Below are 23,772 nucleotides of genomic sequence, written 5' to 3'. Positions count from 1 at the left end.
CGGGGAGGTGGCAATGGGGACAGCCTGGCTTCCCTGGCAGAGGGACGAGGGGTGCTCTGGGTGCGCTGTGGGATTCCCACTGGGAACGTCCTCCCCTCCCATCCTGGTTGGCAGTTGGGGCTCTGGATCCCCCAGGGGCAGGGCTGAGAGTGTTCCTGTCTACTTGGGAGGGAGGCCAGGACCGGATCGGGGGGGGGAGGCAGGCGCACACACATCTTCTCTCGGGTCATCCTCTGAGCAGCGACCTCCCTCCTTCTCCACAGTGTCCACCCTGGCAGCCGTGGTTGGGGTCACCCTTTCTTGGAGGGAGGCTGCAGGAGGCCTCCCCGACTCTGATCCCGGCACAGACACCAGGGCTGTGGCTACACCTTCCGCGGAGGATGAAGGTGGGCGCAGTGCCCTGCCACCCAAGGGGCCTCGCATGGGACTCTTGTCAGAGTTTTATTAGTTCGGAGCATGTGTAGTGATGTTACAGAGTCTGGGGCCCAGGGGCTCCCCGAAGCTGCAGCCTCCCCTCCTCCCTCAGGCCAAGTGGTGGTCAGCAGCTCCTTTGGCCGAGGGCTCATCTAAGGCGGAGACAGTGGAAGGGAAAGGGGACCGGAGAGAGAGAAGAGGCAAAGGGGGAGAGAGAGTGGTTTTGTGGCAGGAGGCAGCCCCCAGAGGCCCTCCAGCACCCCGACCCAGGCCCCAGATGTGGTCACAAGCCTGCCGTCCCTGCCCGCTCCCAGGCAGGCCCAACAATTGCTACGAGAAGGGATGCAGAGTCTGTCGGGAGACGGCAGGGTGGGTTTGGGGGTGGTTCCTCTCCCCACAGACCTTCCGGGGGCCCTTCAAGACCAGAGTCCCTGCTGTCGGCAGGTATGGAAAGCACGTGGGTGCTGGAGCGAGGTGGGCCGGGGTGGGACCCACTGCTGTGGAAATAGAGGCTCCTGGGGGGCAGGACGGGGAGCAAGTGAAGATTTTTGGCTTGGGCTTCTCTGGGGTTCAGCCTGTGGGTCTGGTATTTACATGGGTCTCCCAGGACTGAAGCTGCCTGGGGCCTTGGCAAGAGCTCTGGCTTCCCCGGGCATGGGCCTTGTGGGGTGTGAACTGTCCATCCCCACCCACCGCCCACCCCAGCATCGGCCTGTGAAGACCAAGCCAAACCTACCAGAAAGCACAGTCTCTGAGCCCCACCTCTGACCCCGGCAACCCCAGAACCCCACAGAAAGGTCAGAGAAGGCGGCTGTGTCTTTGGTGCCAAGGAGGGAGGGCCCAGAGGTGGGAGGGGGGCTCTGTGAGCTGCCCCTGAGCCAGGGGTCCGGCCCGAGGGCCGGCACCGTGCCTGGCTCCCTAGCACTACCCCGGCAGATGAGGGTGTGCGAGCACGGAGGGGCGCGGAGCCAAGCTAACACTGCAGGACCCGCCGGGGCAAAGAGAAGGCCTGGTCCGCCCTGCGCCCCCTCCCCTGTCCACGGCTCCCCGGAGCTGAGACCCGGCCGGCCTGGGCAGGGAGGCGGAAAGCAGGCTGCCGTGCAGGTGGGCAGCAGGTCAGCAGTGCAGGATCTTCATGAAGGCCTTGCGGAACTCAATGTTGAAGGTCGTGTAGATGATGGGGTTCACGGCGCTGTTGACATAGCCCAGCCACGTGAAGGCGCTGTACAGGACGGGCGGGATGTTGCACTCACAGTGTATGTTCAGGATGTGGGTGATGAAGAAGGGCAGCCAGCAGATGATGAACACGCCTGGGGGAGAGGGCGGCGGTCAGGCGGGCCCCTGGGGCCAGGGGAGGCTGGGCTGGGAAGGCCCATACTCAGTGGGCACCCAGATTGGGTGCTACGAGCCCTGGCCCAGGAGCACTGCAGGAGGAGTCCCCATCTCAGACTCTAGAGCTGTCCCTGACACCCGTTTGCAGTGAAGGTCACTCTATGTCCCTCAGCCTTACTTTCCTCATCTGCCAAATGGGCATAACACCCACACCTACCCCTCTAGGGAAAGGTAAGGAGCTTGAAAACAAATCTACAAGGTTAACATTCTGACACAAGTCAGTAGAAATGGAAATGTTTACTCTACTCTCTGGTCATCTTTGGGAACGTCTTCCTTTGCACCTGGAAGTGGAGCGTGTGGTCATCGCAGCGTGGGATGCACGCTTGGGTTTGAGCCCAAGTGACAAAAGGAAGAGTTAGTCTCCCTCAGACTCCCTGGCATCTCTGTGGGGTAGACAGGGAACCGGGGCTCCCGAAGGCTCTGTGATGTACACAAGGCCACCCTGCTCGTGAGTGACAAAGCCAGCCCAGCGAAACCTGAACTCCAGTCTATCGGCCCCGCCCCCCATGGCCAGGCTCTTGCTCCACCTTCCCCCAGGCCTTGGAGGCCACACCTTCCCCCAGGCCTTGGAGGCCACCACTTGTGAATTCCTGCATTGGGATGCTCTGACCTAGACTGATGCCCCACCCACTGGCTTTGTCTGCCTGACTCAGGATCTGCTGCCCCAGTGGGCCCCTCGGTATGGAGGCATTGTGAGCACAGAGTGCCCCACAAGCACCCTGGGAGTCCCCAGGACCGCAGCAAGACCCCATGGACAGAAGCCACAAGCCTGGCTCTCACCCCCAGCCCGGTGACCAAGGATCTGCCCTTTAACCTGCCGTGACTCTGTGCATGCATTCACAAAGGCAGGGAGGTAACACCTGTCCCACTCACATCACAGGATTGGTGAGAGGCCCAAGGGGATGGTGAGTGTGGCAGGGTGTCCCATGAGACCCTGGTGCTAGAGGGCAGGGAGAGTCACAGCAGCCCCTCCTGTGCCCACCACCCAAGTCAGCCCAGCCTTGTGTTTTGACTCCGGTCCTGGTTTTCTAGGCTGATGGAGCCACACCCTCCTCCAGAGGGACCCCCCTCCTAGCCCTGTTTCTCTGTTCACAGCTCTGCTCCCACGGGGTCTTGGTTGAGCTGGGGTGAACTGAATTTCCCACTCCTCAACAACTAAACCACCCTGATAACACCTGGCTGTGTGCACCACTTTGCCCTTTAGGAAATGTTTTCACCTTTGTAAACCTTTGACCACAGCAAACAACCCTGAGAGCTAATCTGCTGCTGAGAGAAAGTGACTTGCTTAGGATCTCGAGGTTCTGGGGTCACTATGGTAGCCTGGTCAAGCTCACAGACTCTGAGGTCAAACTCCCTGAGTTTAAATCATAGATCTTCCTTGATCACGTTATATGCCCACTCCAAACCTCAGTTTCCCCGTCTGTAAAATGAGCATTAATTAGAGAATCTACTTAATGGCGTACGTCAATGGGTGTGGCCTGCAATCTGAGAAAGTGCCCTTCCCGAGGCTCACCGGCCATGGCTAGGAAGGGGATGGCAGGTAAGGGGACCCAGAGTGATGGGTCCTTTCCTCAGTAATGGTGGGACAGAGCTGGGCCGGCCTGACTCACCGAGAACAATGGCGAGCATCTGAGTGGCTTTCTTCTCCTTCTGCTGGGAGAGCTTCCTGCGGCTCATGGTCTTGAGAGAGGTCCGGGTTTTGCCATTGGGCATGGACTGGATCTCAAAGATCTTGGCAATCTTGGGGTGGTCTTTGGCATGCCCATTCTTCTCTGGTTTGGCGGGGCTGTCGGCAGTGCTGTGGAGGCCGTGGTGGGACGGGTCGGGGAGGGTCAGCTGGTGGTGGCTGGGTGGTATGGGGCTGTACCGGGTCCTCTCGGGGGGGCTGGTGCTGGACAGCATCTCCATCTCCAGTTCCTGGGCTCGGCGGGCAGCCTCCTGCACGGAGGCAGAGAGCTCTGGGTAAAGCCAGGCAAGTTCTCAGGCATTAGCCACTCAGCCTCACCGGGTGCCCCTGGCCCTCCCCTATCCTCCTTTAGAGACTCCTACAAACATCACGGGTCACTCTGCCAGAGAGACAATGAGGATAATCACCGGGAGGCAGGAATAGTCTGGGACTAGGACCCAGGACCCATGGCAGCCCCTGCCTACAGGTCATCCCCAGCCCCTGTCCCAGAGCCTCATTAACTCCATAAGGATTTGTGGGAACTTAGTACCACAACACTTCCCTCTCCTGTTAACTGAACAACACGTACCGAGCACCAGCTAAGTGACCGAGCTGGCTGCTGGGAATACATCACTGGTTGATGTTCGGTGCCTCCTTCCAGGAGCTCCTGTTCTAGCTGCATAGAGGGCACCCCTCTTCTCCCTGCAGGGCACCTGCACCCTCACTCACACGTGAGTTCCACATGTTCCTCCTAGACCAATCCGGGTGCCAAAGAGCTAACCCCTGAGCCCCCCATCTTTCCTGCTGGGCTGACCTGGGGACCCTGCTGGTGGTCCACTCACGGGCTTCCAGGTTCTTCTCTGCCTTGGGGTCTCAATCTGAACATCCAAAGTGCAGCCTTGTTGTGTGCCTGGGTGGTGTAACCCTAGCCCAGTCCTGAGTCCCTGTTGGGCACCCATCTCATAAAATGACTCCCTGGGGTCCTGCCCTTGCCCTGCAGGTGGACAGTGGGGGCCCTGCTTCCTGGGGACACCCAACTTGGACTTCGTGTATGGCCCTGTGTGGGCTCCCTGCCCCAGCCGGGGATGAGACCCCTGCTGCTTGAACCCTGGTGCTCCCATCGCTGGGCAGAGCCTGGGGTCAGCTGTGATTCTGCGTCTCTGGGCTCCACTTACAGGCTGCACTTCCCCAGCAGCCCTGGCGCTACTCGGCTCCCTGCCCTTCCACCCTGCCCCCCATGCCCTGCCTCCAGCCCCAGAACCCGCCTGTAGGAGCCTAGCACAGGCAAGTGGGAAGAATGGTGGATGTGTGGATTTCGGAGTCACATGGGTTTGGGCTCAAATACACATTATCTTACTAACTAAATATCTTGCCTTGGGTGAGTTACCTTCCCTCTGTGAGCTTGTTTCCTCTTCTTTAAAATTAAAATCAATAAGCCTAATAAGACCTATCTCTCAGGGTCGCTGTGAGGATTTGATGAAATAATAGGAACGTGGTGGGTATTCAATGAATGGTAATAGCCATTCTTCTTATTTTTCTTATGTTATGGCCGAGTCCTCTCTCCGAACCACCTCCTTGTGCTGGGAGTGCCTATCTGTGCCTTGCAGAACTGAGCCGTCTTGCTGCATGCCTGCTTGTGACTTGTGCATGGGGAGTCTGGTCTCTGCTGAAGCTAAGTGGGAGAGCCTGGGAGGTGCTCCTCCCTTTGATCAGCTGGTGAGCTGAGAATCATGGTAGGTGGGTTTCCCTAGGGGCAGAAAGACCTGGCTCTGAGTCCCTGACCTGAGCACTTACCACTCTCCGCCTGTTCACTGGGAAACTCCCATTGGACTTCATGATAACGGTGCAGAGTTTCATGTCCTCAGGGTGAGTGCAGTTGCCCTGTGGAGTGAGCCAGGACACTGGTCATGATGGGCAGGGGCCGGGGACAGACACCCGATGTGCAATAGTCAGGCTGGGCACAGGGGCTCCCAGAAGGGCAGAGTAGGTGGGTATGGGCCAGGGGAGGCAAGAGTGAAGGTTGGTATTATGACGAAAGATCGTGGGCAGGACAAGGGCCAAAGAGGTCCTGGTTTTCTGGGCACATGCTAGGCATGCTCGTATCCCTCTCACACTGAATCCTCAAGACCACGCTGAGAGGTTGGCATTAGGATTCCACCATTTAACAGATGAGAAAACTGAGGCTCAGAGAAGTTAAGCAACTTGCCCAAGGTCACTCAACAAAAAGGTGAGAGTGCCAGGCCTTGAACCTGATGTGTCTAACCCCAAAATTCTGGTTCCTTCCACGCCCCCATACTGTCTTCCTCAGGGATGGCTGAGCAGAGGGGAAAATTCACAGGACATAAGGGAGTGGGGAGAGAATGAAAGAAAGGCAGAGGAGAGGAGGGTGAAAGAGCCAGGGAGGAGGGAGGAGGTGTGCTTGGAGGGGAGGACAGGGACCCAGGAGGAGGGAGGAGGTGTGCATGGAGAGGAGGACAGAGAGCTGGGGTTGTGGGGGCGAGAGGAGGTGTGCATTGGAGGGGAGGAGGAGGAGGTGGAAGGTACTGGAGAGGGAGGGAAGCACAGAGCAAGGACAGGGAGAAGAGAGGGGCCACAGCCAGGAAAGGACAAGTGATGGGGAAAGGAGGGTTTCAGACACAGATCTAGCCGACTTCTCCTCCCAGGTGGCATCCGCCTCTGGCCCCCCCTTCCCGCTCCTAGAGACTTACTCCCTCCGCTGAGGTCTGAGCCTTGGACTGGGCCCTGCCCTGGTGCTGGGAACCCCCTCCCTGGACCCTCACCCACCCACCAGGCCCACCCAGCACAGGCCAGCCCTCTCCGTCCTGGGGGGGTCAAGGAGGGCACTGGAGGGCAGGAGGGATCTGGGGACCTTGAGTGGGGCCTTCAGGTTGGCCCTGAAAGCCCGGCTGCTACGCTTCGTGTTGACCCGCTTGCGGCGCCTGCGGAGGACGATGTAGATCTTGATGTAGACCAGCAGGGTGACGATGAAGGGCACGTAGAAGGAGACGATGGAGGAGTACACCACGAACGCGGGGTTGGCGATTATGCACTCGTTCTGGTCTGGGGGGAGAGCCAGATGGGATGTCAGCAGCCGTGGGGCGTGCAGGCACCACCACCACCGCAGAGTGTCCCCTCCTCCTCTGCGGGACCCAGCCCAGCCATGTGACAGAGTATGCCTGGGGGTCTGAGGTCACCTGGAGATGCTAGATGGAAACGGACCCACGGTGTAAACCGGTGACTGAAAAGTACGACTCTGAGCGAGAAGCCCAGCTACGTCCAAGCTTTCCCACTCATATTCCCCCCTGACTTCAGTGTTAGTTTTGTCATCCACCAACACCCAAGTGGAGCCGGAGTGTTCAGAAAAAATAACAAGAAAATTATTTTCAAAGAGTGAACCCTTATTGTAGGCCTTCCTGTGTACTTGGGGGCCGTCTACCACCTCCCAGGTTTAGAACAAGGTAACTCGGTCCCGTTTGCTGAACTCACCTGTGCTCCAGTGCGCTGCCAGTGCCCTCCTGGTTTACCAGATGTCTATCCTCTACCTCAGGGCCTCTCCAGACAGATCTGAGCATATCAGGCCCTACTCCCGCTCCTTGAAATTCCCACAGAGTCAGATTGCAAGGCTTCCCTGTGTCCTGCCCTGTAACAGTCTCCGAGGTACACCTGCATGGCCTCTATGCCCCGCCAGCAGGCAGGCAGGCACAACCCCTCCTCTGCCTCAGACGCACAGGACAGGCGCCCTGAACTAGCTCCTGAGTCTACCTTTCCTGCTTCAGGTGACTCAGGTCTGTGCTGGGCAGGGTCAGCCCTTGGGCTGCAGCCTCCTTACACAAATACCATTGCTGGGGGTGGGGGGTGAGGGTGGTGGATGGGGCCCCGTAGTTGCCACCCATGAGTGTGTACACACACACACACACACACACACACACACACACGTACACATGTGGTTTGTGCGGCTGTCTGACTTGCTTCAATTTAATAAACAAAGTTGAAAATGGCCAGACATCCTCCCGAGTCATTATCCCCACTCCTCACCCAACTCTATCAGGCCCAAGCTACTGTTCCTCTCCGGCCCATCCAGGTACAATTAGAGTCAGGCTTGGCCAGAGGGATAGGGCCTGGCCTCAGTCCCTATCTCTGCATCAGGGGCTCAGCTCCCTTGGGGCCCTGTGCATGGGGGCAGACAGAGGCAGGACTCACCTGTGTTGTTGAGTCCGAAGAGCAGCGGGCAGGAGATGGTGAAGGACAGGACCCAGACGATGGCGATCATGACAGTGACTCGGCGCTTGGAGCTGTAGCGGGTGTTGTAGAGCATGGGCATGGCCACAGCTGTGTACCTGCGAGGGCGCAGGGCGGGGAACCTTAAGTCTGGGTGCAGGCCCAAGGACCCCTCATTCCACAGCACATATACGCCAGAGACGCCTTGGGGAGTGACAGTTGTCACCTCCCTGAGGTCTTCCTGTCAATCTCTCCTGTCTCCTGCCCCAGCTCAGACAGCCAGGGTGCACAGGTGCAGTTTCAAGGGTGCTGTCAGAACTGAGTTTTCTCTTCTCTACCAGCCACTGGGTACCATTGGTAGCACCTCCATCTGGAGGATGGCTTCTCTTTAGGAGGTCTGTACTGTCCCAGACACATGTGCACCTACACACATGTGCAGATATGCATGAGGGCACACTCATACACATATATGCACGCACAAACACATGGGGCCGAGGGCACACAGTCAGCCGTACAGTATCAGAGAGATCCTGCCCCTGAAGGAGAGACAGGGAAGCCTGAAAAGTGAATGGCCTGGGTCCCCCTTTCCCACCCTGGCTGGGCTCACCTGTCAATGCTGATGGCACACAGGTTCAGGATGCTTGCCGTGCACATCATGACGTCCAGAGTGACAAAGATGTCACAGTGAATCCTGCTGAATTTCCACTCACCTACCACCTGGGGACAAAGCACCATAATGGGTGGACAGCAGAGGGGGAGATGAGCCCAGGCCCTACAGCGGGGCTCTCCTTGCTGGGGCAGATGGGACCCCAGGCTCAGCAGGCAGCTGTGGGAATCTGTGAGTCTCCAGCTGGGGCCTGGGGGAGAAGTGGGCCAGCGAAGGGGAGTTTGAGGCCCTCACTCCTGGTCCCCTCTCCTCCTAGACACATAAGGCCACTTTGTGCCAAGGACTGGGCTAGAAGATGAGCACCTTCAACTGAGTCTCTCAACTTTCCGCCTTCATCTGTAAAACAGCCGAGTGATCAGCCTGCAATCCCATGCTACCAATGGGGAAACTGAGCCTCAGAAACGGGCAGTGACTTGCCCCAGGCCGTTTAGCTCAACTTCTGATCCTGCTGGGCCCAGGTTCCTGGGGGAGCTCCCTCAGAGCCAGGGTGCAAACTTGTCTGTTAAGGACAGCCGTGAGGCCCAAGGCTCTGAAACCGAGAAGACTCTTGGTCAGACCTGGAAAGTGAGGGACAGAACACGGGGGCTCGAGCTGTGGGAACCCGGGGGGGAGGGGCAGGACGGGGGTGCTGTGCCCATATATCCTGTATGATGGGAATGAGGAAAGCATCCTGCATCCTTCTCCCCCTTGCACACACACTCCCCCCCCTTACACATACCTTCATGCCTCCCGTTCACACACACAGGCGTGCACACTCACACGGCAGGCTGGCCCTGGGCAACTGGGGAAGTTCGGGGCACCCTAGGTCTGAGCACAGAGTCGAGACAGGGAGGTACATCCGGGCCTTCTCCCAGCAGGAGACAAAGGAGCAAGGCAGCAGCCTCCCAGGGCCTGGGGCTGGGAGGCCCCACTCCACCGCACATCACGGCGCGGGCTGGTGCAAACGTGCTCGTTCTCTGCACTGCCCCTTCTTTTCTGCTCCCTGGCATGAAACCAAACGCTGCCACTTAAGCTCCGTGACAGGAACTGTGGCCGTTGTTCTCGGGCATGAAGAAACAGCAGCTCGCCCCAACAGGAAGACACCTTCTCTGGGCTCCCGTGGCCCATACCAGGGCCTGTCCCACGTGGCAGCACAGGGCTCCCCAAGTTGCAGATCTGGACGGGGGGGGGGGGGGGGGTAGGGAGCTTCCCGGTGTAAACAGCACCTCCCATTAGGGCACCTCTGGAGGGCCCCAGACCCACCTGGTCCACCCTCTACCTTGAAGCCCTCCTAGACTAGGACCTCAGGGCTGCTTCTATGTCCCCAGGGATCCAGGTCTGAGATACTTGGGCCCTCTTCCTAGTCCTCTTCCCTCTTCCCTGCCTTTCTTCTTTCCCATAGACACTCACGAGCAATTTACTATGTGCCAGGCTCTGCCCTAGACTCTGGGGTGCGGTGGTGAACAGCACTGGCATAGTCCCTGCCTTTAGGGAGCTCTCATCCCCACCCCCAGAGGCCTTTCTGGAGCTCAGAAGAAGGGAGGGTTTTCCTCCACACTCCTGGGGGCAGCTGACTCAAAGACTCAAGAGAAATTGTTGGCAGCCACCTACACCTACTATGGGCATGTGGGCATCTCACGCTCGCACAAGACAGGGTTGCTGTGCCCGTTCATGGGCGAGGGACCTGAAGCTCAGAGGGCTCCCCCAGCAAGTGTGCAGCAGGGCTGGGATTGAAGCACGGTCTTCAGGTAGCACATCCGATGCTCTCTCATAAACTGTCTTGGGAAGGATCATTTAGCTTGTCAAAAGAGGAGATAATTATGTCAAAATTACTCAATGTACATAAAGCATGAAAGGAGAGATTGTCGTTGCAAAGAGGGACCGACCTAGAGGCAGAGAGCAAAGTGGACTTCCCAAGATCACCTGGTGATCGATCACCAGGTTTGCTGTGTGACTCCAGGGCTGTGTCTCTGCACCTTTGGGCACCACTTACTGACCTCATTACTCACATGAAGCTGAGCCCTGCAGGGTGGGCCATGAGCTAGCTCGGCGAAATCCTAATAACTGGCCTCTATTAAGCACTAACTATGTGTCAGGCACTGTCCCAAACATTTCACACTCAGCTCTATGGATGGTGCTAGGCCAACGATAAGGCTTCTACCCCTTGAAAGTTGCAGCCAGTGACACCCCCTCACTCAGCAGCTTTGCACACTTCTTTTCTCAGGCTGGAGTGTAAGCGCCTTGCTCCCTCCTCTGGATAATTCTTCCGGAAGCATCACTTCTTCCTGCAAGACCGCCTTGTCCCCACAGGCACCCCAATCGCGTTCCCACATCCCCCGTGGGGACTGCTCTGTTGTCACCTCCATCAGACTGCACTACAGTGGTCCTATCGGGTCTTCATCGATGGCAGGCAGTGCCCCGAGGATGCCATACAACAGGGAAGTGCTCAGTACCCGTTGAATGAGTAAACAAGTACGACCTTGGTGTGTTCCCTTCTCAGTCTCATCTGCCCCTCTGGAAAAGGCACACAGTCAACCCTCACCTCACAGGGTGGAGAGGCTGAAATGCAGACAAGTGACCCTGGTTCTTTTCTCTCGGGACCTTTTCCAGATGGAAGGTAGTAGAGTTGGGAATTGGAACTGGTCCTCCCACTGCAAACCAGCGTGCTTTCCATATGCTGATCAGAATAAATCACGCACATCCAGTCCCGTGCTAGACATGCACGGGGAGGCTGTCAGACAGGACGTGGATGGATGGAGTCTGGTGCCCTCACAGGCATGGGAGTCATGGAGGAAGGGGACCCCTGGCCTCTGGCATCTGTAGATTTTATGTCTGTTGTTTGCTTCCTTTGGGCTCTCCCTTAACATCTGTTTTGAGTGTTCCAGCCTATTTGGGCTGTGCTAAAGGAACCCAGGGGGGTGACAACAGCAACATACGGAGGAGACACAGGGAGCCCCCAGGCAGGGAGACTGGGAGAGATACCACTTTGGACTGGGCTCCCCTCCTCACTTCAGCTTCTCCTTCTAGATCTCTCCTCTGCTCAAGCCTACAGAATTTCATGCTTTCCTTTAAAAACGGAGGAGCCTTCCCTCCCAGCCAGGATTTACCTCCATGGCACAGGTAAATCCCTCTCTCGCCCAGGCGGGAAGGTAACTGCCCAGTGATGGGTGACCTCGGTTCCCAAACTCCACCCCAGAGTCCTAGGCTGAGAAAGGGGCAGGATCCAGGACCCAGACCCCAGCCCCTGCCACATCTGCCTGTCAGCTCTGGAAAGTGTCCACCAGGAGGTGGCTCCATACTTAGGGACGCTGTTAGTGGTTTCTCCCCTTGCTGTGCGATCGGAGCAAAAACAGGCAACCTCTCAAAGCTTCTGTTTCCTCCTCTGTACACTGAGAACAGTCTCAACTCCCAGGATTAACATGAGTGCTGAGTCCGTGTCTGCGAAATGCCTGGTATGGTGCCTGGACCACAGAAGGGACTAGCTACTCTCTGTTCGGAGATGCAGAGCTGGGCTCTGTCCTGGGCCAGCCCTTGGTGACCTTACTGAGCAAAGGGCCTGTGGCACAGCCCACATGGAGACCCCTGCCTGTGGATCCCAGACAGGGGCACTAGACCAAATGGGGGGAGGGGGAGGGATAAGGAGCACACAGAGCAGCAGCTTCCACTTTTGAAGTGGGAAGAGGGAACAGGAAGCTTCTGGTCTGGAAGCATGAACATCTCCCTTCCTTGAGGAACCTCCCCAATTATTCCCATTTCCAGCATGATCTAATGAACCTACCGAGGGCCAAACAGGGTTCCAGCTGGGACCTGCCAGCTGCGTGATTTCTCTGACCACCAGGGTCACCACCTGTGAAATTGGTGTTCGTGACATGGTGACCTCACAGGGCTGCCCTGAGGGCTACATGGGGAAAGCTGGGCATGGAGGACTTGGCAGGAGGTGTGGCACTTAGCAAGCACTCTCAAGCTGGTAGTTGCGATTGTCAAGGAACAAGCAGCCCATTTTATAAGGAGAAAAACTGAGCCCAGAGTGGAGGAAGAGGCCAGGCCAGCTGAGAAGGCACCGGGTAACTTGTTGGCAGGAACCAGCGTGGAGCCTGGACTCCAGGCCCCCGGCAGCTCCTTCCAGGCAGGGGTGCAGACCTACCTCCAGGTAGACAACCCAGGGCATGACGAGCGTGGCCACCAGGAGGTCGGCCACGGCAAGGCTGACAATCAGGTAGTTGGTGGTGGTCTGCAGCGCCTTCTCGCGGGACACAGCCATGCACACCAGCACATTGCCGAAGACGATGATGAAGATGAGCAGGGTAAGCAGCATGGCGTAGTAGTTGTAGTGGGGCTTGCCGGGCTTTCCTTCGGACCCGTTGAAGGGCCGGCTCCAGTTCTGGCTCTCCAGATCATCATCGTACCAGGACAGGTTCAGTGGATCCATCGGGGCAGCAGGGCCACTGGGTGGCCAGGCTCTGGCCAGGGAAAATGGACACAGGGACACAGGAAGTGAGTAGGAGGACCTCCCAAAGCGTGCTGCCTCCCGTGGAAAGCTCCAGAGCTGAAACCAACCACCGGCAGTTAGTAGACTTCTCCAGCCTCAGGATTTTCAGTTCTGTGTCAAGCAATTTTCTCAAAACATTAGAGCCTGCTGCCACTATTCTGCTGGCAAGTTCTTGCAGATGGCAAAATAAATGAGCAAGTATAGTGTTTTTTTTTTAAGTATAATAAAATAAATGAGCTTGAAAAGAGCTGATCATTCATTTATCTATTTATTCAACAAACACTTTGTAAGCACATCCCATGCACCACACAACTGAGACAAGTTAGTGAGGCCTTCCAGCTTCTAGAGACACGAGCAGGACTATGCATCCATTCGTTTTTGATTCTATAAATATTACTGAGCATTGCTCTATGTAGTGCTAGAAACACGGGCAGGAACAAAATAGACATGGTTCTCTCGCTCACATTCTAAAAGAAACAACAGCCAGTAAATCAATCAGGCAGTTACACCTCTAAGCAGTGGGCCCTAGGAAATGGAATGCAGTAGAGACACAAAACCTAGTTTAAGAATTGAAAGAAGACGTTCCAGAGGAAGTGAAGTTTGGCAGACACTCGGAGGTGTGTAGGAATTAGCCAGGGGAAGAGCTGAGAGCCCAGGGAAGGGTCTTGACACAAGAAGCAGCATAGCAAATGATAGAGCAAGAGAGCGGGCACCCAGTGGAAGGCTAGAAGAGATTCATCCAGGACAGCTGAAGCCCAAAGGGACTTGGCATGAGCTAAACGGATGGGGGACGGGTGAGGGTGCCACAGCAAGATCCTAGAAAGCCTTACAAGTCATGCTAGATTTGACCCTGAGGGCAGTGGGAACCTTGTGATCAGATATGGCTCCCACACAGAAGGTCCCAACTGCTGTATAGTGGATGGAAGGGTGTGGCTATAGGAGTCCAAGGAGGAGATGATGTGCTTCTGCAATAAAACCCTGAGGACTTCCTGAAGGTGGTGCCATTTGAGATACATAAAAGGAGGAATCAGCCAGGCCAACGGAGTTTGGGAGACATTGCAATTAGAGAAGACAACACAGTACCAGACAACAAACAATTCTGTTTGGCTAAAAACGTAGGGCACGAGGGGGCGGGGGATGAAACTGGAGGACAATTCATAGGCCAGACTGGGTCTCATAACCTGACCGCTCAGGTTCATAGGAAGGACCACTGGGCTGGTGTTTTAGAAAAGTGGCTGCTGCAGTGTAGGGGGACCTTGGGCGGGGGGGGGGGGGGGGGGGGGCAGGCTGTGGCTGTAATTCTGGTAAGAGACGGTGGCGGTCTGAATGAGGGTGGCAGAAATGAGAATGGAGAGGTGTTCAGAATCAGTAGTAACTTGTAAGTCAGTTCCGTGGAATTTGGTCACTGGGTAGATGTGGGATGAGAAAGGCTGGGGGGAAATGGGGAGAGAGGGTGTAGAGGAGACTGCCTTTCTGCCTTGGGCTCTGCAAGGCTGGAGGTGCTGCTCACTGGGAACGGGAAGCAGAGAGCCTGAGCGGCAGACTCGAGATGCATGGGGCATTGATGAGCTTGACAGCCTGTGTTTTGGTTGTGATTGGAACATAATGCACAGATAATACAGCCGGCTTTCCTGCTAACAAAAGTGTTCCTATTTTACGTGACGGAATTAAGCTTATCAGTATTTCAAGGCATTCCACACAAAGCATCGTGACTTCCAGGTGCTTTGCTACCTGAAGGGGTTTGAAATCCACTAGTTTATGGGATGAACATGGTACCAGGTCCAAATCAGGGAGGGGGGCACACCAGCTGCCATGGGTCAGAGGGGCCTTTGCAGACGGGTCTGCCCACCTTATACCCTCATCCTTGTCTGACGCACCTGCTCTGCTAGCTCTTAGCAGGAGTGTGGATGGTGTCCCACCCAGCACCACCAGTCTGGAGTCTCTGGGGAAGGCAAAATGCCTAATTCCACATGGGGTGACGTGAAATGACACCCATGCAACAGATCTTCCAGCTTGAGGTGGTGAAGCGCGGGTCAGAGTGACACTGCACTCTGCAGACACATCCCTTCCTCTTCCCAGTTGGAGCACAGAGTGGGGGAGCTGCACATGTGCATGGGTCAGGTGACAGGGGCTGCCCCTGCCCTTCAGTTTCTCAGTTAGGATCTAGTGAGCCTGCTGGGCATCAGGCAATGTGCCAGGCATGGCTGGGGGCCTGGAGACCTGGAGGCCTACTTCCCCCAGGGTTCCTGAAGGTTCTCTCTGCGATCTGGCTTCATATACCTGCAGAGGACTTGATAGCTTGCTCCAACACATATACATATCATATAATAGACATATTATCTCATTTATCCTCAAAACAACCTCCAAGGCTTATAATTACTATCCCCACTCAACAAATGGGAAAAGTCCTTGGAAAACTTCTCTTCCCTTCCCAATGCTTGCCTAGACCCTACATGTCCTTCAAAGCAAGGCTTACACAGAATCCTCCTGCCCTGGATCCATCTGATACATTACAGAAAGAATGAGAAAACCTGGGAAATCCTAAATGCCTTGGAGACCCTATTAATATCTTGGTGCAGGATTTTCTCCCAACCCCCAGAGCCAGCCACAGCCCCTACCATATCCTCAGCACCCTTCCTACCTGGGGCTGATATCGCTCACAAGTAGGGGTTGTCTGTAGGGGCTACCCCGTTACACAACACCAAGTGGAGCAGGAATTCAGCAAACCCAGCCCTAGAGATGAGGTACTCTAGCCTGAGAGAGACAAGTGTAAGTATATAAGGTATCTCCACCTTTACTAGGTCCAGGGTCTTGGCCAGACTGCTTGGCTTTTTCCAAGTCTCAGTTTTCCAACCTCTAAAATGAGAATAGCAATTACTGTTGTGCGGATGAAGTAAGATGATGCAGGTGTGGCCAGCGCAGGTAAAGTCCCTAGGATTGTGAACTTCACAAATCAAAAGCAAAGGAATTAAAACAAACAAACAAGCACTCAGGCAACAAGCCCGAGGTTCCTGGAGGTGAAGTGACTATACTATCCCAATGTGGTCCATTAGGGCCAGCGTTACCCTGGCGTCCCGCTGTTTACACCATGCTACCTCCGATGGCTCATCCTTGGGATGTGGGAGTGGAGATGATGGGAGAAGGGTCCCAGATGCAGCGAACAAGCCCTAGGAGGGAATAAAGGAGAATAAAGGCAAAGTCTATTCCTGAGCCATGTAATACCAATTGCCATAATTCCTAGGCTCTACGATAGAAGTGAATGTAAGATGCGCCATTGTTTTACACACCACTAGGAATGAAAAAAATGCCATTGGACTCCAATACAGCTCCAGGATGGGGCCAACTATCAAAGGTGTTCTGAATTCAGAGACGTTAAAATGTGTGAGTGTGGAGCTAGGGGAGGTGTGTGTCTTAGAATGGTTAAAATACAGTGTCCTCCTGGCATCTCTCTGCTGGCACTTGATGAAAACCCATCAGTGTCCACCAGGCCCCTGTCCCAGCTCCAGCCATTCTGGCCTGGTCCTGGCTCCAGAGAAGCCAGGTTAGGTCAGTGCCCGCTCTGTGCCTCCCGGAGGTGGGAAAGGTCTAGCTCAACAGCAGTTGACACACTGGATTTGCCAGGATGGTCCAAGTTTCTTGTTCTTTTTAAAAAAGGAGATGGTTAAATGTATGACTCAAGGAGGATTATTTTTTTAAAGATTTTATTTATTTATTTATTTATTTGAGAGACTGAGTGAGTAAGAGAGAGCATGAGCAAAGGAGGAGCAGAGGGAGGGGCTCCCTGCTGAGCAGGGACCTAGAATCATGACCTGAGCTGAAGGCAGAGGCTTAACTGACTGAGCCCCCCAGGGACCCCTCAGGGGGAATTATTCTTATAAGACTCTTCAGATATGGGGCACCTGGGTGGCTCAGTGGTTGAGTGTCTGCCTTCTGCTCAGGTAGTGATCCTGGGGTCCTGGGATGGAATCCTGCATCAGTCTCCCCACAGGGAGCCTGCTTCTCCCTCTGCCTATGTCTCTGCCTCTCTCTGTGTGTCTCTCATGAATTTAAAAAAAAAAAAAAAGTCTTTAAAATAAAAGACTTTTCAGATAAATAAATTTCATATTATTTTTAAAACTTTGTTATCAGAACAAGAATACTGATTTGGGACCATGAAAATATGATCACCTGGCTCACCAACCTCCAGATGCCATCCATCTCCCTTCTCCAGGTGCTTCTGTCTCATGTGTAAAAGCTCCAAATCAGTTCCGATTGGTGAGCATTTAGTGAACGCAAAATACATACATAGTCACTGCCATTGCTTAGCTACTGAGTCCTGTCTCCTGAACAGGGATGGATCACCCAACCTTGTTGCTAGGGACTGAACTGTGTGCCTCTAAAATGCATCTGTGGAAGCCACGGCCCCCAAGCCACGGTGGTGTTCAGAGATGGGATCTAGATGACATGAGGACAGGATCCTCGTGATGAGATGAGCACCCTTAGAGGAAGAGACATCCGAGCCTGTGAACACACGGCAAGAAGGCAGCTATCTGCAAGCCTGGAAGAGAGCTTCCACCAGAACCCCACCAGGGTGGCACCTTGATCTCAGGCTCCCAGCCACCAGAACCATGAGGACATTAATTCCTATTGTTGAAGCCACCCCATCTAGGGTACTTGGTTAAGGCAGCCTGAGCTGACAAAGACCCCTGCAGAAAGAGGGCCTGCCGCTCTCCACACCTTCCTCTTCCCTGTGGAACAAAGGGGTGCATCTGCTGTTCCCCATGCCACCCTCTCCAGCAGACACTCGCAGATGGGCTCCAGGCCTTATAGGCTTTTCTTTCTCAGCTGCCCTGGTGTATGGGAAAGAGGAGGGAGCCATGAGCTTGAGGAGCTCCCCGGTGTGGGTGGCCTGCAAGCGTCAGGCCATCTAAGTGCCAGAGATCACCTGACCTTCGTCCATCTCCAGTCCCTTACCCTGCCTCAGCTCAGACGGGCAACCACCCACTGAAAGACCTTCCAGAATCATCCACTCTGGTGGTCTGAACGCCTTCCACCAAGTTCTCCCTCATATCCAGCCTAGCTCCAGCCTGCTCTGATGGTTGCTGTCTGCAGAGCTTCCCGGTGCAGGGTCTGGAGCAAATCCAAGGTGTGTGGGGTTATGGTGTAAGTGAACAGTGGGTCAGGCTTTTCCAGCCTCAGGGGCCTCCCCACTTACCCCTTGGGCTTTATATATGTTGTCATTCCCTGTTGTGCCCTCCTTTGAAAATTAGCTAGCCATCCAGTTGAGGAATGAGGTGAGAGCCCAGGCAGACAGCCAGGGCTGAGTGGTCCCCTGGAGGCCGCCCCTCTCTCCAGTTTGATTCCATCCAGCAGCAAAACCTAGGGGCTTAGGGCCCAGAAGTGGGGCAGGAGGAACCCTGGGCGCAGCATAAACTCCAGCAGCCTGCTTCCCGCGGTGCTGCCTCCCCAGAAAGTTTGGCATTTGAAGGAATCAAATTGTCTAATTAAAATTTAACAATCTCTTATCAGGCTCTATGGCGGGTGAGACACTGCTGTCTTAAACACATCATTTTCCCTCTCTTCTGAAACTTGAAGCATTTCAATGAAAAACGAGGGTGGGGAGGGGAGTACGTGGTATTTGCATCTCAAAAGCAGTTTGGAGGTGCTACAGGAATTGGAGGGGAATTGGGAGGGAGTAGGTAAGGGGCTCCTCCTCGAGACCCAGCAACTCAAGCCACCCCGGGCTCCTCTACAGGAGGGTCCAGACTTGGGGGTAGCACCTCCCCCATACCTCCTGCAGCTCCAGGAAGTGTGGGATCGGGAGAGGGAGAGGAAGGAGCCCCCAGTCCGTCCTACAGCAGAGGGAAACCAGAAGTCGGTAACTAGTGCCCTCACTTACTGGGCCCTGGGGAGCAGAGGAACTGAGGGAGCCCTAGGAGCCCGACCTTGGGAAGGCCAGTGTGGAGGAGAAGCCCAGGCATGGGGAAAGAGGGAGGGCAGAGCAACGGATGTTGTCACCTCCAGGGTCACCCTCTCTTTACCCCTGAATCTTCTCTGGCCTCCCAGACACGAAGGAGAAACTGGGTGGTGAGGCTGTGGGTCTGGCTCAGGTGCCAGTAGTCATTCTTAAGAGAAGAAACACCGGTTGCTTTTGCCCAGTGGTGGGGGAGGGCCCAGGTCCACAAATTCCTAGGGCTCCTTCCTCGGATGGGGCATCTATTCCCTCCTGGACTCCCTCCACTGCTCCTGCTTTTCTCCACCCAGAGCCTCAGGGCAGCTGTGGGAAAGCCAGTTTGGGCTATTTAAAGAGACCTAGGCTAGTGGGGAAACCAGCCCTCCAGGGCCAGGAAGGGAGGGTAGGCCACACACAGACACCCCCACACACACATTGTGCGCCCTCCAGATCTGGTCAGCTTCCTTAGTCCAACCTGGAATTCTGCACAGGCAGCAAGGGAGCAAAGCCCAGGGCCAGGCGGCCCCTTGGTGGCTGGACTTCAATCTGTTAGCTGTGGGGAAAATTATCCAGGTTTCCTTAGAAAGTGTGCCACAGCTTGGATGAACCTCTTCCATTCTGGCTCTCTGGCTGTGCCTGGCACCAGCCAACAGGAGCCAGGAGAGGGGGCACAGTCCTAAGAACCACTGGTGGGGGACCACCCTGAAGCTGGTATCCCAGGCACCTGCTCCAAGCCTCCCCACTGTTCCCTGGAGCTAAACCTGTCCAGGCAGTCCCTTGCCTCCTACCTCACAGCAAAGAGAAGCTGCCATCAGGTGATCACTCAGCTTCCTATCACCAAAGCCACAATGTCACCTGCTCCCACCCTGGGTTCCAGCACCCCAACCCCTAACCAGGCCCAGTCCTTCCACATAGGCTCAAGATCCCAGTGTCCTGGCTGACCTCCTCTTCCTGGCCACTCTCAGGACAACCCCTTCTCCAGGGAAGCCTCCCTGGGGCTCCAGCTCAGAGCCGTCCTCTTGTGTACTACTCCCAGCACATGTCCTCCTGTGCGCTTTGGTGGAGCTTATCACAGGTATAATTAAGTCACTCAACTAATTATTTGTTTAGTATCTATTCTTCTTGCCAGCCTGTGAGCTACACCAGTGTACATCATGCTTATCTTTTTTTTTTTTTTTTTTTTTTTTTGTCTTCTCATTTTCCAGCATGGTGGTAGCGACGGGAGGTTAATGTTTGAGAGGCATCCATGGGAGTTGGTACCTCACTAGAGTGTGAAGGAGCCAGTCCCTGGGTCTTTTCCTGCCCTGGTTGTTGATTCTCCTCTGGGTCCTTCTCAAGGGATACCAGTAGCTTCCTCTGAGATATCTCTCTCTCTCTCTCTCTCTCTCTCTCTGGCCCTCTGGGTCCAGGTCATGGGGTAGGATACCCAGCGGGTTGGGTCCATTCAGGGAATTTTGCAGTTGTGCCATCACTGGGGCATACGGGGTTAAAAGCCATTGAAAGAAAGAGAATGTGTGAAGATGAGTGTAGGTGTATGGGGAGGTGGGAAGGTAAGGTGAATTCTGTGGGACGGATGCAGAGAGCTGGTGGGGATGGCTTCTGGCTTCGCAGAAGGCCCAGGAGGCCCAGGGGTTCGCAGTGTCCAGATTATTACCCCACCGTGGGAGTGATGCCCCAGGAGGCCAAGGAGGCTGGAGCCATCTCTCAAGCAGCACCCACTAGCAGCCATAAAGCAACCACAGGGAGCACCCCAAGGGGAGCTGAGACAGGGAGGGTCCCAGGGAGAGGCAGGAGCACACATGGCTCCTCTGCTCTGAAAGCAGCCCCTGCGTGGGGATTTCACCAAGAGCAGAAAGAGAGGAGCTGAGCGTGACCTAGACCTTCCCACCCCTCGGGACGGGAGGACACCCTCTGCGTTTCTCCCTCTTCCCAAGGTGGCCAGGTGTCCCTGGGAGCATGGAGTGCCCCAAGCGGCTGGGACAAAGGATGGCTGCAGGGCCCTGAGACCTCACCCAGGCGGGCCCAGGGTCTCCAGTGGGTGGGGTAAGGCAGGGTCTGGAGACCCAGGGAATGCAAGAGGGCGTCTGCCTGACAACCCCATCCCTGTGCATTTTGAAGGCTCCGTAAAAATGTCTCCTCACCAACTGTCAAAGTGTCACAGATTAATTAACTGTTAGCTGGGAGTGACTCAGTGTGGGGAGGGGGTGGGGAGAGAACGCTCCAGTAATGCTAAGCGGGGTGGTGGCGGCACAGTTCCCTGTGTGCGTGTGCTGCCTTTTGATTAAAAATCCTCGCAGCTCAACACTGAGCAAGGGACGGGGCAGATCACTGGGGCAGCTCACGTGCCAGCAGAAAATTGGCAGGTGGGAAGCGGGGCGGAGGGCGTGGGGCCTGGGGCCCCCTCCCCAAGGAAGGGGACACAGTGGGGAGAAGGAAGCCTCTAGAACTTGCTCAGATCTAAATTCAAAAGGGAGCCCACAGGCTGGCACTCGCTACCCACCCCCCCCCCCCACCCTTTCTCTTTCTCTCCCTTTGCAATCCCCTGACCCCATCCCAGGAAGACAAGAATTGGGACGTTGAGCTCAGGTCATGCAAGGAGCCCAGGAGGCAGGTACACTTAGCCCTGCGCACCAGCAGGGGCCGGGAGGGGAGCGAGGGCGGGTCTCAGACCAGCCTCCTTGACCTTTACTTTAATTTCAGGAAAGAATTGAGAAAACATGCTCTTGAAAGCCAAGAGGGAGACAAATCCTGAACCTTATTGCTCTGGAAGGAGGAAAAACAGTCCTTGCTATTTGGCAGAAAATTGCTTTGCTTTATGAAAAGACACCCTTGTTCATGAAAAGAAAGAGCAGGTCAACCCAAATAAAAGCCGACATCCCCATCCCACCACTGGGAACCCTGGGGTCCCATGTCCCCCCACCCCGCCACCACCCTCCCACTCCAGCAGGGGGGCACTGGGGGCTGTGGGGACATTTCTTTTCCAGGAAGCAGAAAGGAACCCATTCCTAAATGGGGGTGGGGGGCGGAGGGTGCAACGGAGCAACCAGATTTAACTTTACGACTCCTGCCCAAATACCTATTTGGTGTCTGTACCTCAAAGACCAATTGAAAGCAAAACTTCCCGCCAGGGATGCAATTAGCAAAAATCCGGATTGTGGAAAAATACAATAAAAGAAACTTGAAAGCTGAATCGGCCAATTATACTGCGGGGAACTTAACCTGAATCCTGATTCAAAGAAACCAACTTTTAAAGACCCTCAACCTTTCACGAGACCATTGAAAATCTGAAGGGTAGATTTTGACAATATTAAGGAATTACCGGTAACAGTTTTTAGGTGTGGCAGTAGCATTCCGGTCCATTTCCGTAGAGTCCTTGTCGTTAGGGATGCACACTGACCTATTTACAGATGAAAGGAGACGATGCCTGTGATTTATTTGACAAGAATATAAGGGGGTTATGGATGAATCAAAATCGGCCATACACTGATCGTGGTGGAAGCTGGGTGACACGCCAGCCTTGGGTCCTGCCTTTCCCAAGGACTGTGGCTCAGCTGGTAGGACGGGAGGTCGTGACAAATGCACAGCTACCGAGCTCCTATTCCCTGCTCGTCACTGTGTGAAGCACCGTGCATAGTTCATTTCTCTTAATCTGCACCACAGCCCTATGACATGCGACATTATCTCCGTGTCTCGGATGAAGAAACAGGCACAGAGAGGAAAGTAATTAGCCCACCGAACACAGACCCATCTGCCTGCAGAACCCAGACCCTTCCTTGGTCCAGGAGTTGAGTCTGGCTGTGGCGTGGCCCTGACAGTGGAGGGGTAAGGCGTTGGGCTCCAGGGCCAACAGGCACCTACAGGACCGGGGGCCTTTATCTTAGCCACAGCCCTGGTTCCTTCAACGGCGTGTCCAGGCTCCCACCCCAGCAGGCTGTTAGGTCTCAGACCGGTGTCTAGAGGGCCCCATAGGAACCGCCCACAGTCTTATAAAGAGGGAAGTGGAAGGCCGGGCCACACACAACTTTCAGCAGAGTCCCCAGTGCCCTCAGACAACCGATGTTTTCCAGAAAATGACACTTTGGTTGTCTCCGGGGCATCAGGAAGCTCAGCCCAAGTGAGCTCCGAGGAGGATGGGATGTACTGGATTCCAGGCGGAGCAGCAGAGGAGTGTGGCTGAGCATGGGGGTCAGCCCAGGGGCTGCTTCTTGGGCTCACCCCCTCAGGCCAGGCCAGCCTGACTTCCTCCTGCAACTCCCTCGTGTCCACTTCCATTCCATGGGCTGACCCACCAACAGGGGTGGCATCTTGTCCTGCTCAGGCTCCTGGCACCTCACTCAGAGGGAGGGAGGGAGACAGGGGTACAGCCACAGAGACACTTTCCCTGCTGCAGCAAGGGGCTGGGGTCACGGACAGAGCCCCCGACTTCCTCTCCCACATGACAGAAGCGTGTGGGAAGGGCAGCCGCAGCGATGGGCAGGGTCCTGGTAGCTGTTGTGTGCCCGCTAGCACCGCACACCCTTCCCCCATCCCATCCCTGTCGCCGGCATTTGAGGCTTTTCCAAGCAGCAGTGACCAGAATATCAAGAAGAATCGCTTCCTTCCATCCCGGGAATTGACAAAGAGGAGTCAATGCAGCCTGTTTTTTGTTTGTTTGTTTGTTTTGTTTTGTTTTTTAATCATACAGACAGATCTGGCTTTCAGTCTCACCCCCAGCACTTGCTAGCAGTGTGGCCTTGACAACGCCATCACTCTGGGCCTCAGTCTTCTCATCTGTAAAATGGAAACAGTAACTCCCTCCTCGATGGCGTGGTTGGGAAATTAACTTAGAAAAAGCACATGGGGATGCCTGGGTGGCTCAGCGGTTGAGCGGCTACCTTCAGCTCGGGGCGTGATCCTGGGCTCTGGGGTCAAGTTCCACATCGGGCTCCCTGCGAGGAGCCTGCTTCTCCCTCTGCCTGTGTCTCTGCCTCTCTCTGTCTCTCATGAATAAATAAATAAAACCTTAAAAAAAAAAA

General features: G+C 55.3%; 1 protein-coding gene across 13 annotated transcripts in view; it reads right to left on the bottom strand.

Annotated features, from left to right (window-relative positions):
* Window positions 1–422: 422 nt before the first annotated feature.
* DRD2 (dopamine receptor D2) overlaps window positions 423–23,772 on the bottom strand; it is a 63,566-nt gene continuing 40,216 nt past the window's right edge. For 4 of the 13 annotated variants that reach the window (XM_072729786.1, XM_072729783.1, XM_026006870.2 and 1 more), the window contains exons 2-8: window positions 12,481–12,796; window positions 8,298–8,407; window positions 7,673–7,809; window positions 6,342–6,532; window positions 5,267–5,353; window positions 3,417–3,744; window positions 423–1,724 (exon numbers count right to left, since the gene is read on the bottom strand). In XM_072729786.1, the coding sequence (XP_072585887.1) occupies window positions 1,531–1,724; window positions 3,417–3,744; window positions 5,267–5,353; window positions 6,342–6,532; window positions 7,673–7,809; window positions 8,298–8,407; window positions 12,481–12,765 (1,332 nt within the window). In that variant the 5' untranslated portion in view covers window positions 12,766–12,796 and the 3' untranslated portion in view covers window positions 423–1,530. Of the gene's footprint in view, window positions 1,725–3,416; window positions 3,745–5,266; window positions 5,354–6,341; window positions 6,533–7,672; window positions 7,810–8,297; window positions 8,408–12,480; window positions 15,993–22,076; window positions 23,759–23,772 lie in introns of those variants that run through there. The other 9 variants (XM_026006873.2, XM_072729781.1, XM_072729782.1 and 6 more) reach the window with 9 other exon arrangements.

Source organism: Vulpes vulpes, chromosome 12, assembly GCF_048418805.1.
Source record: "Vulpes vulpes isolate BD-2025 chromosome 12, VulVul3, whole genome shotgun sequence".
NCBI classification, from domain to species: Eukaryota; Metazoa; Chordata; class Mammalia; order Carnivora; family Canidae; genus Vulpes; species Vulpes vulpes.
Note: the sequence above shows the minus strand (reverse complement) of the source record. Positions and strands in the feature narration are given on the sequence as shown.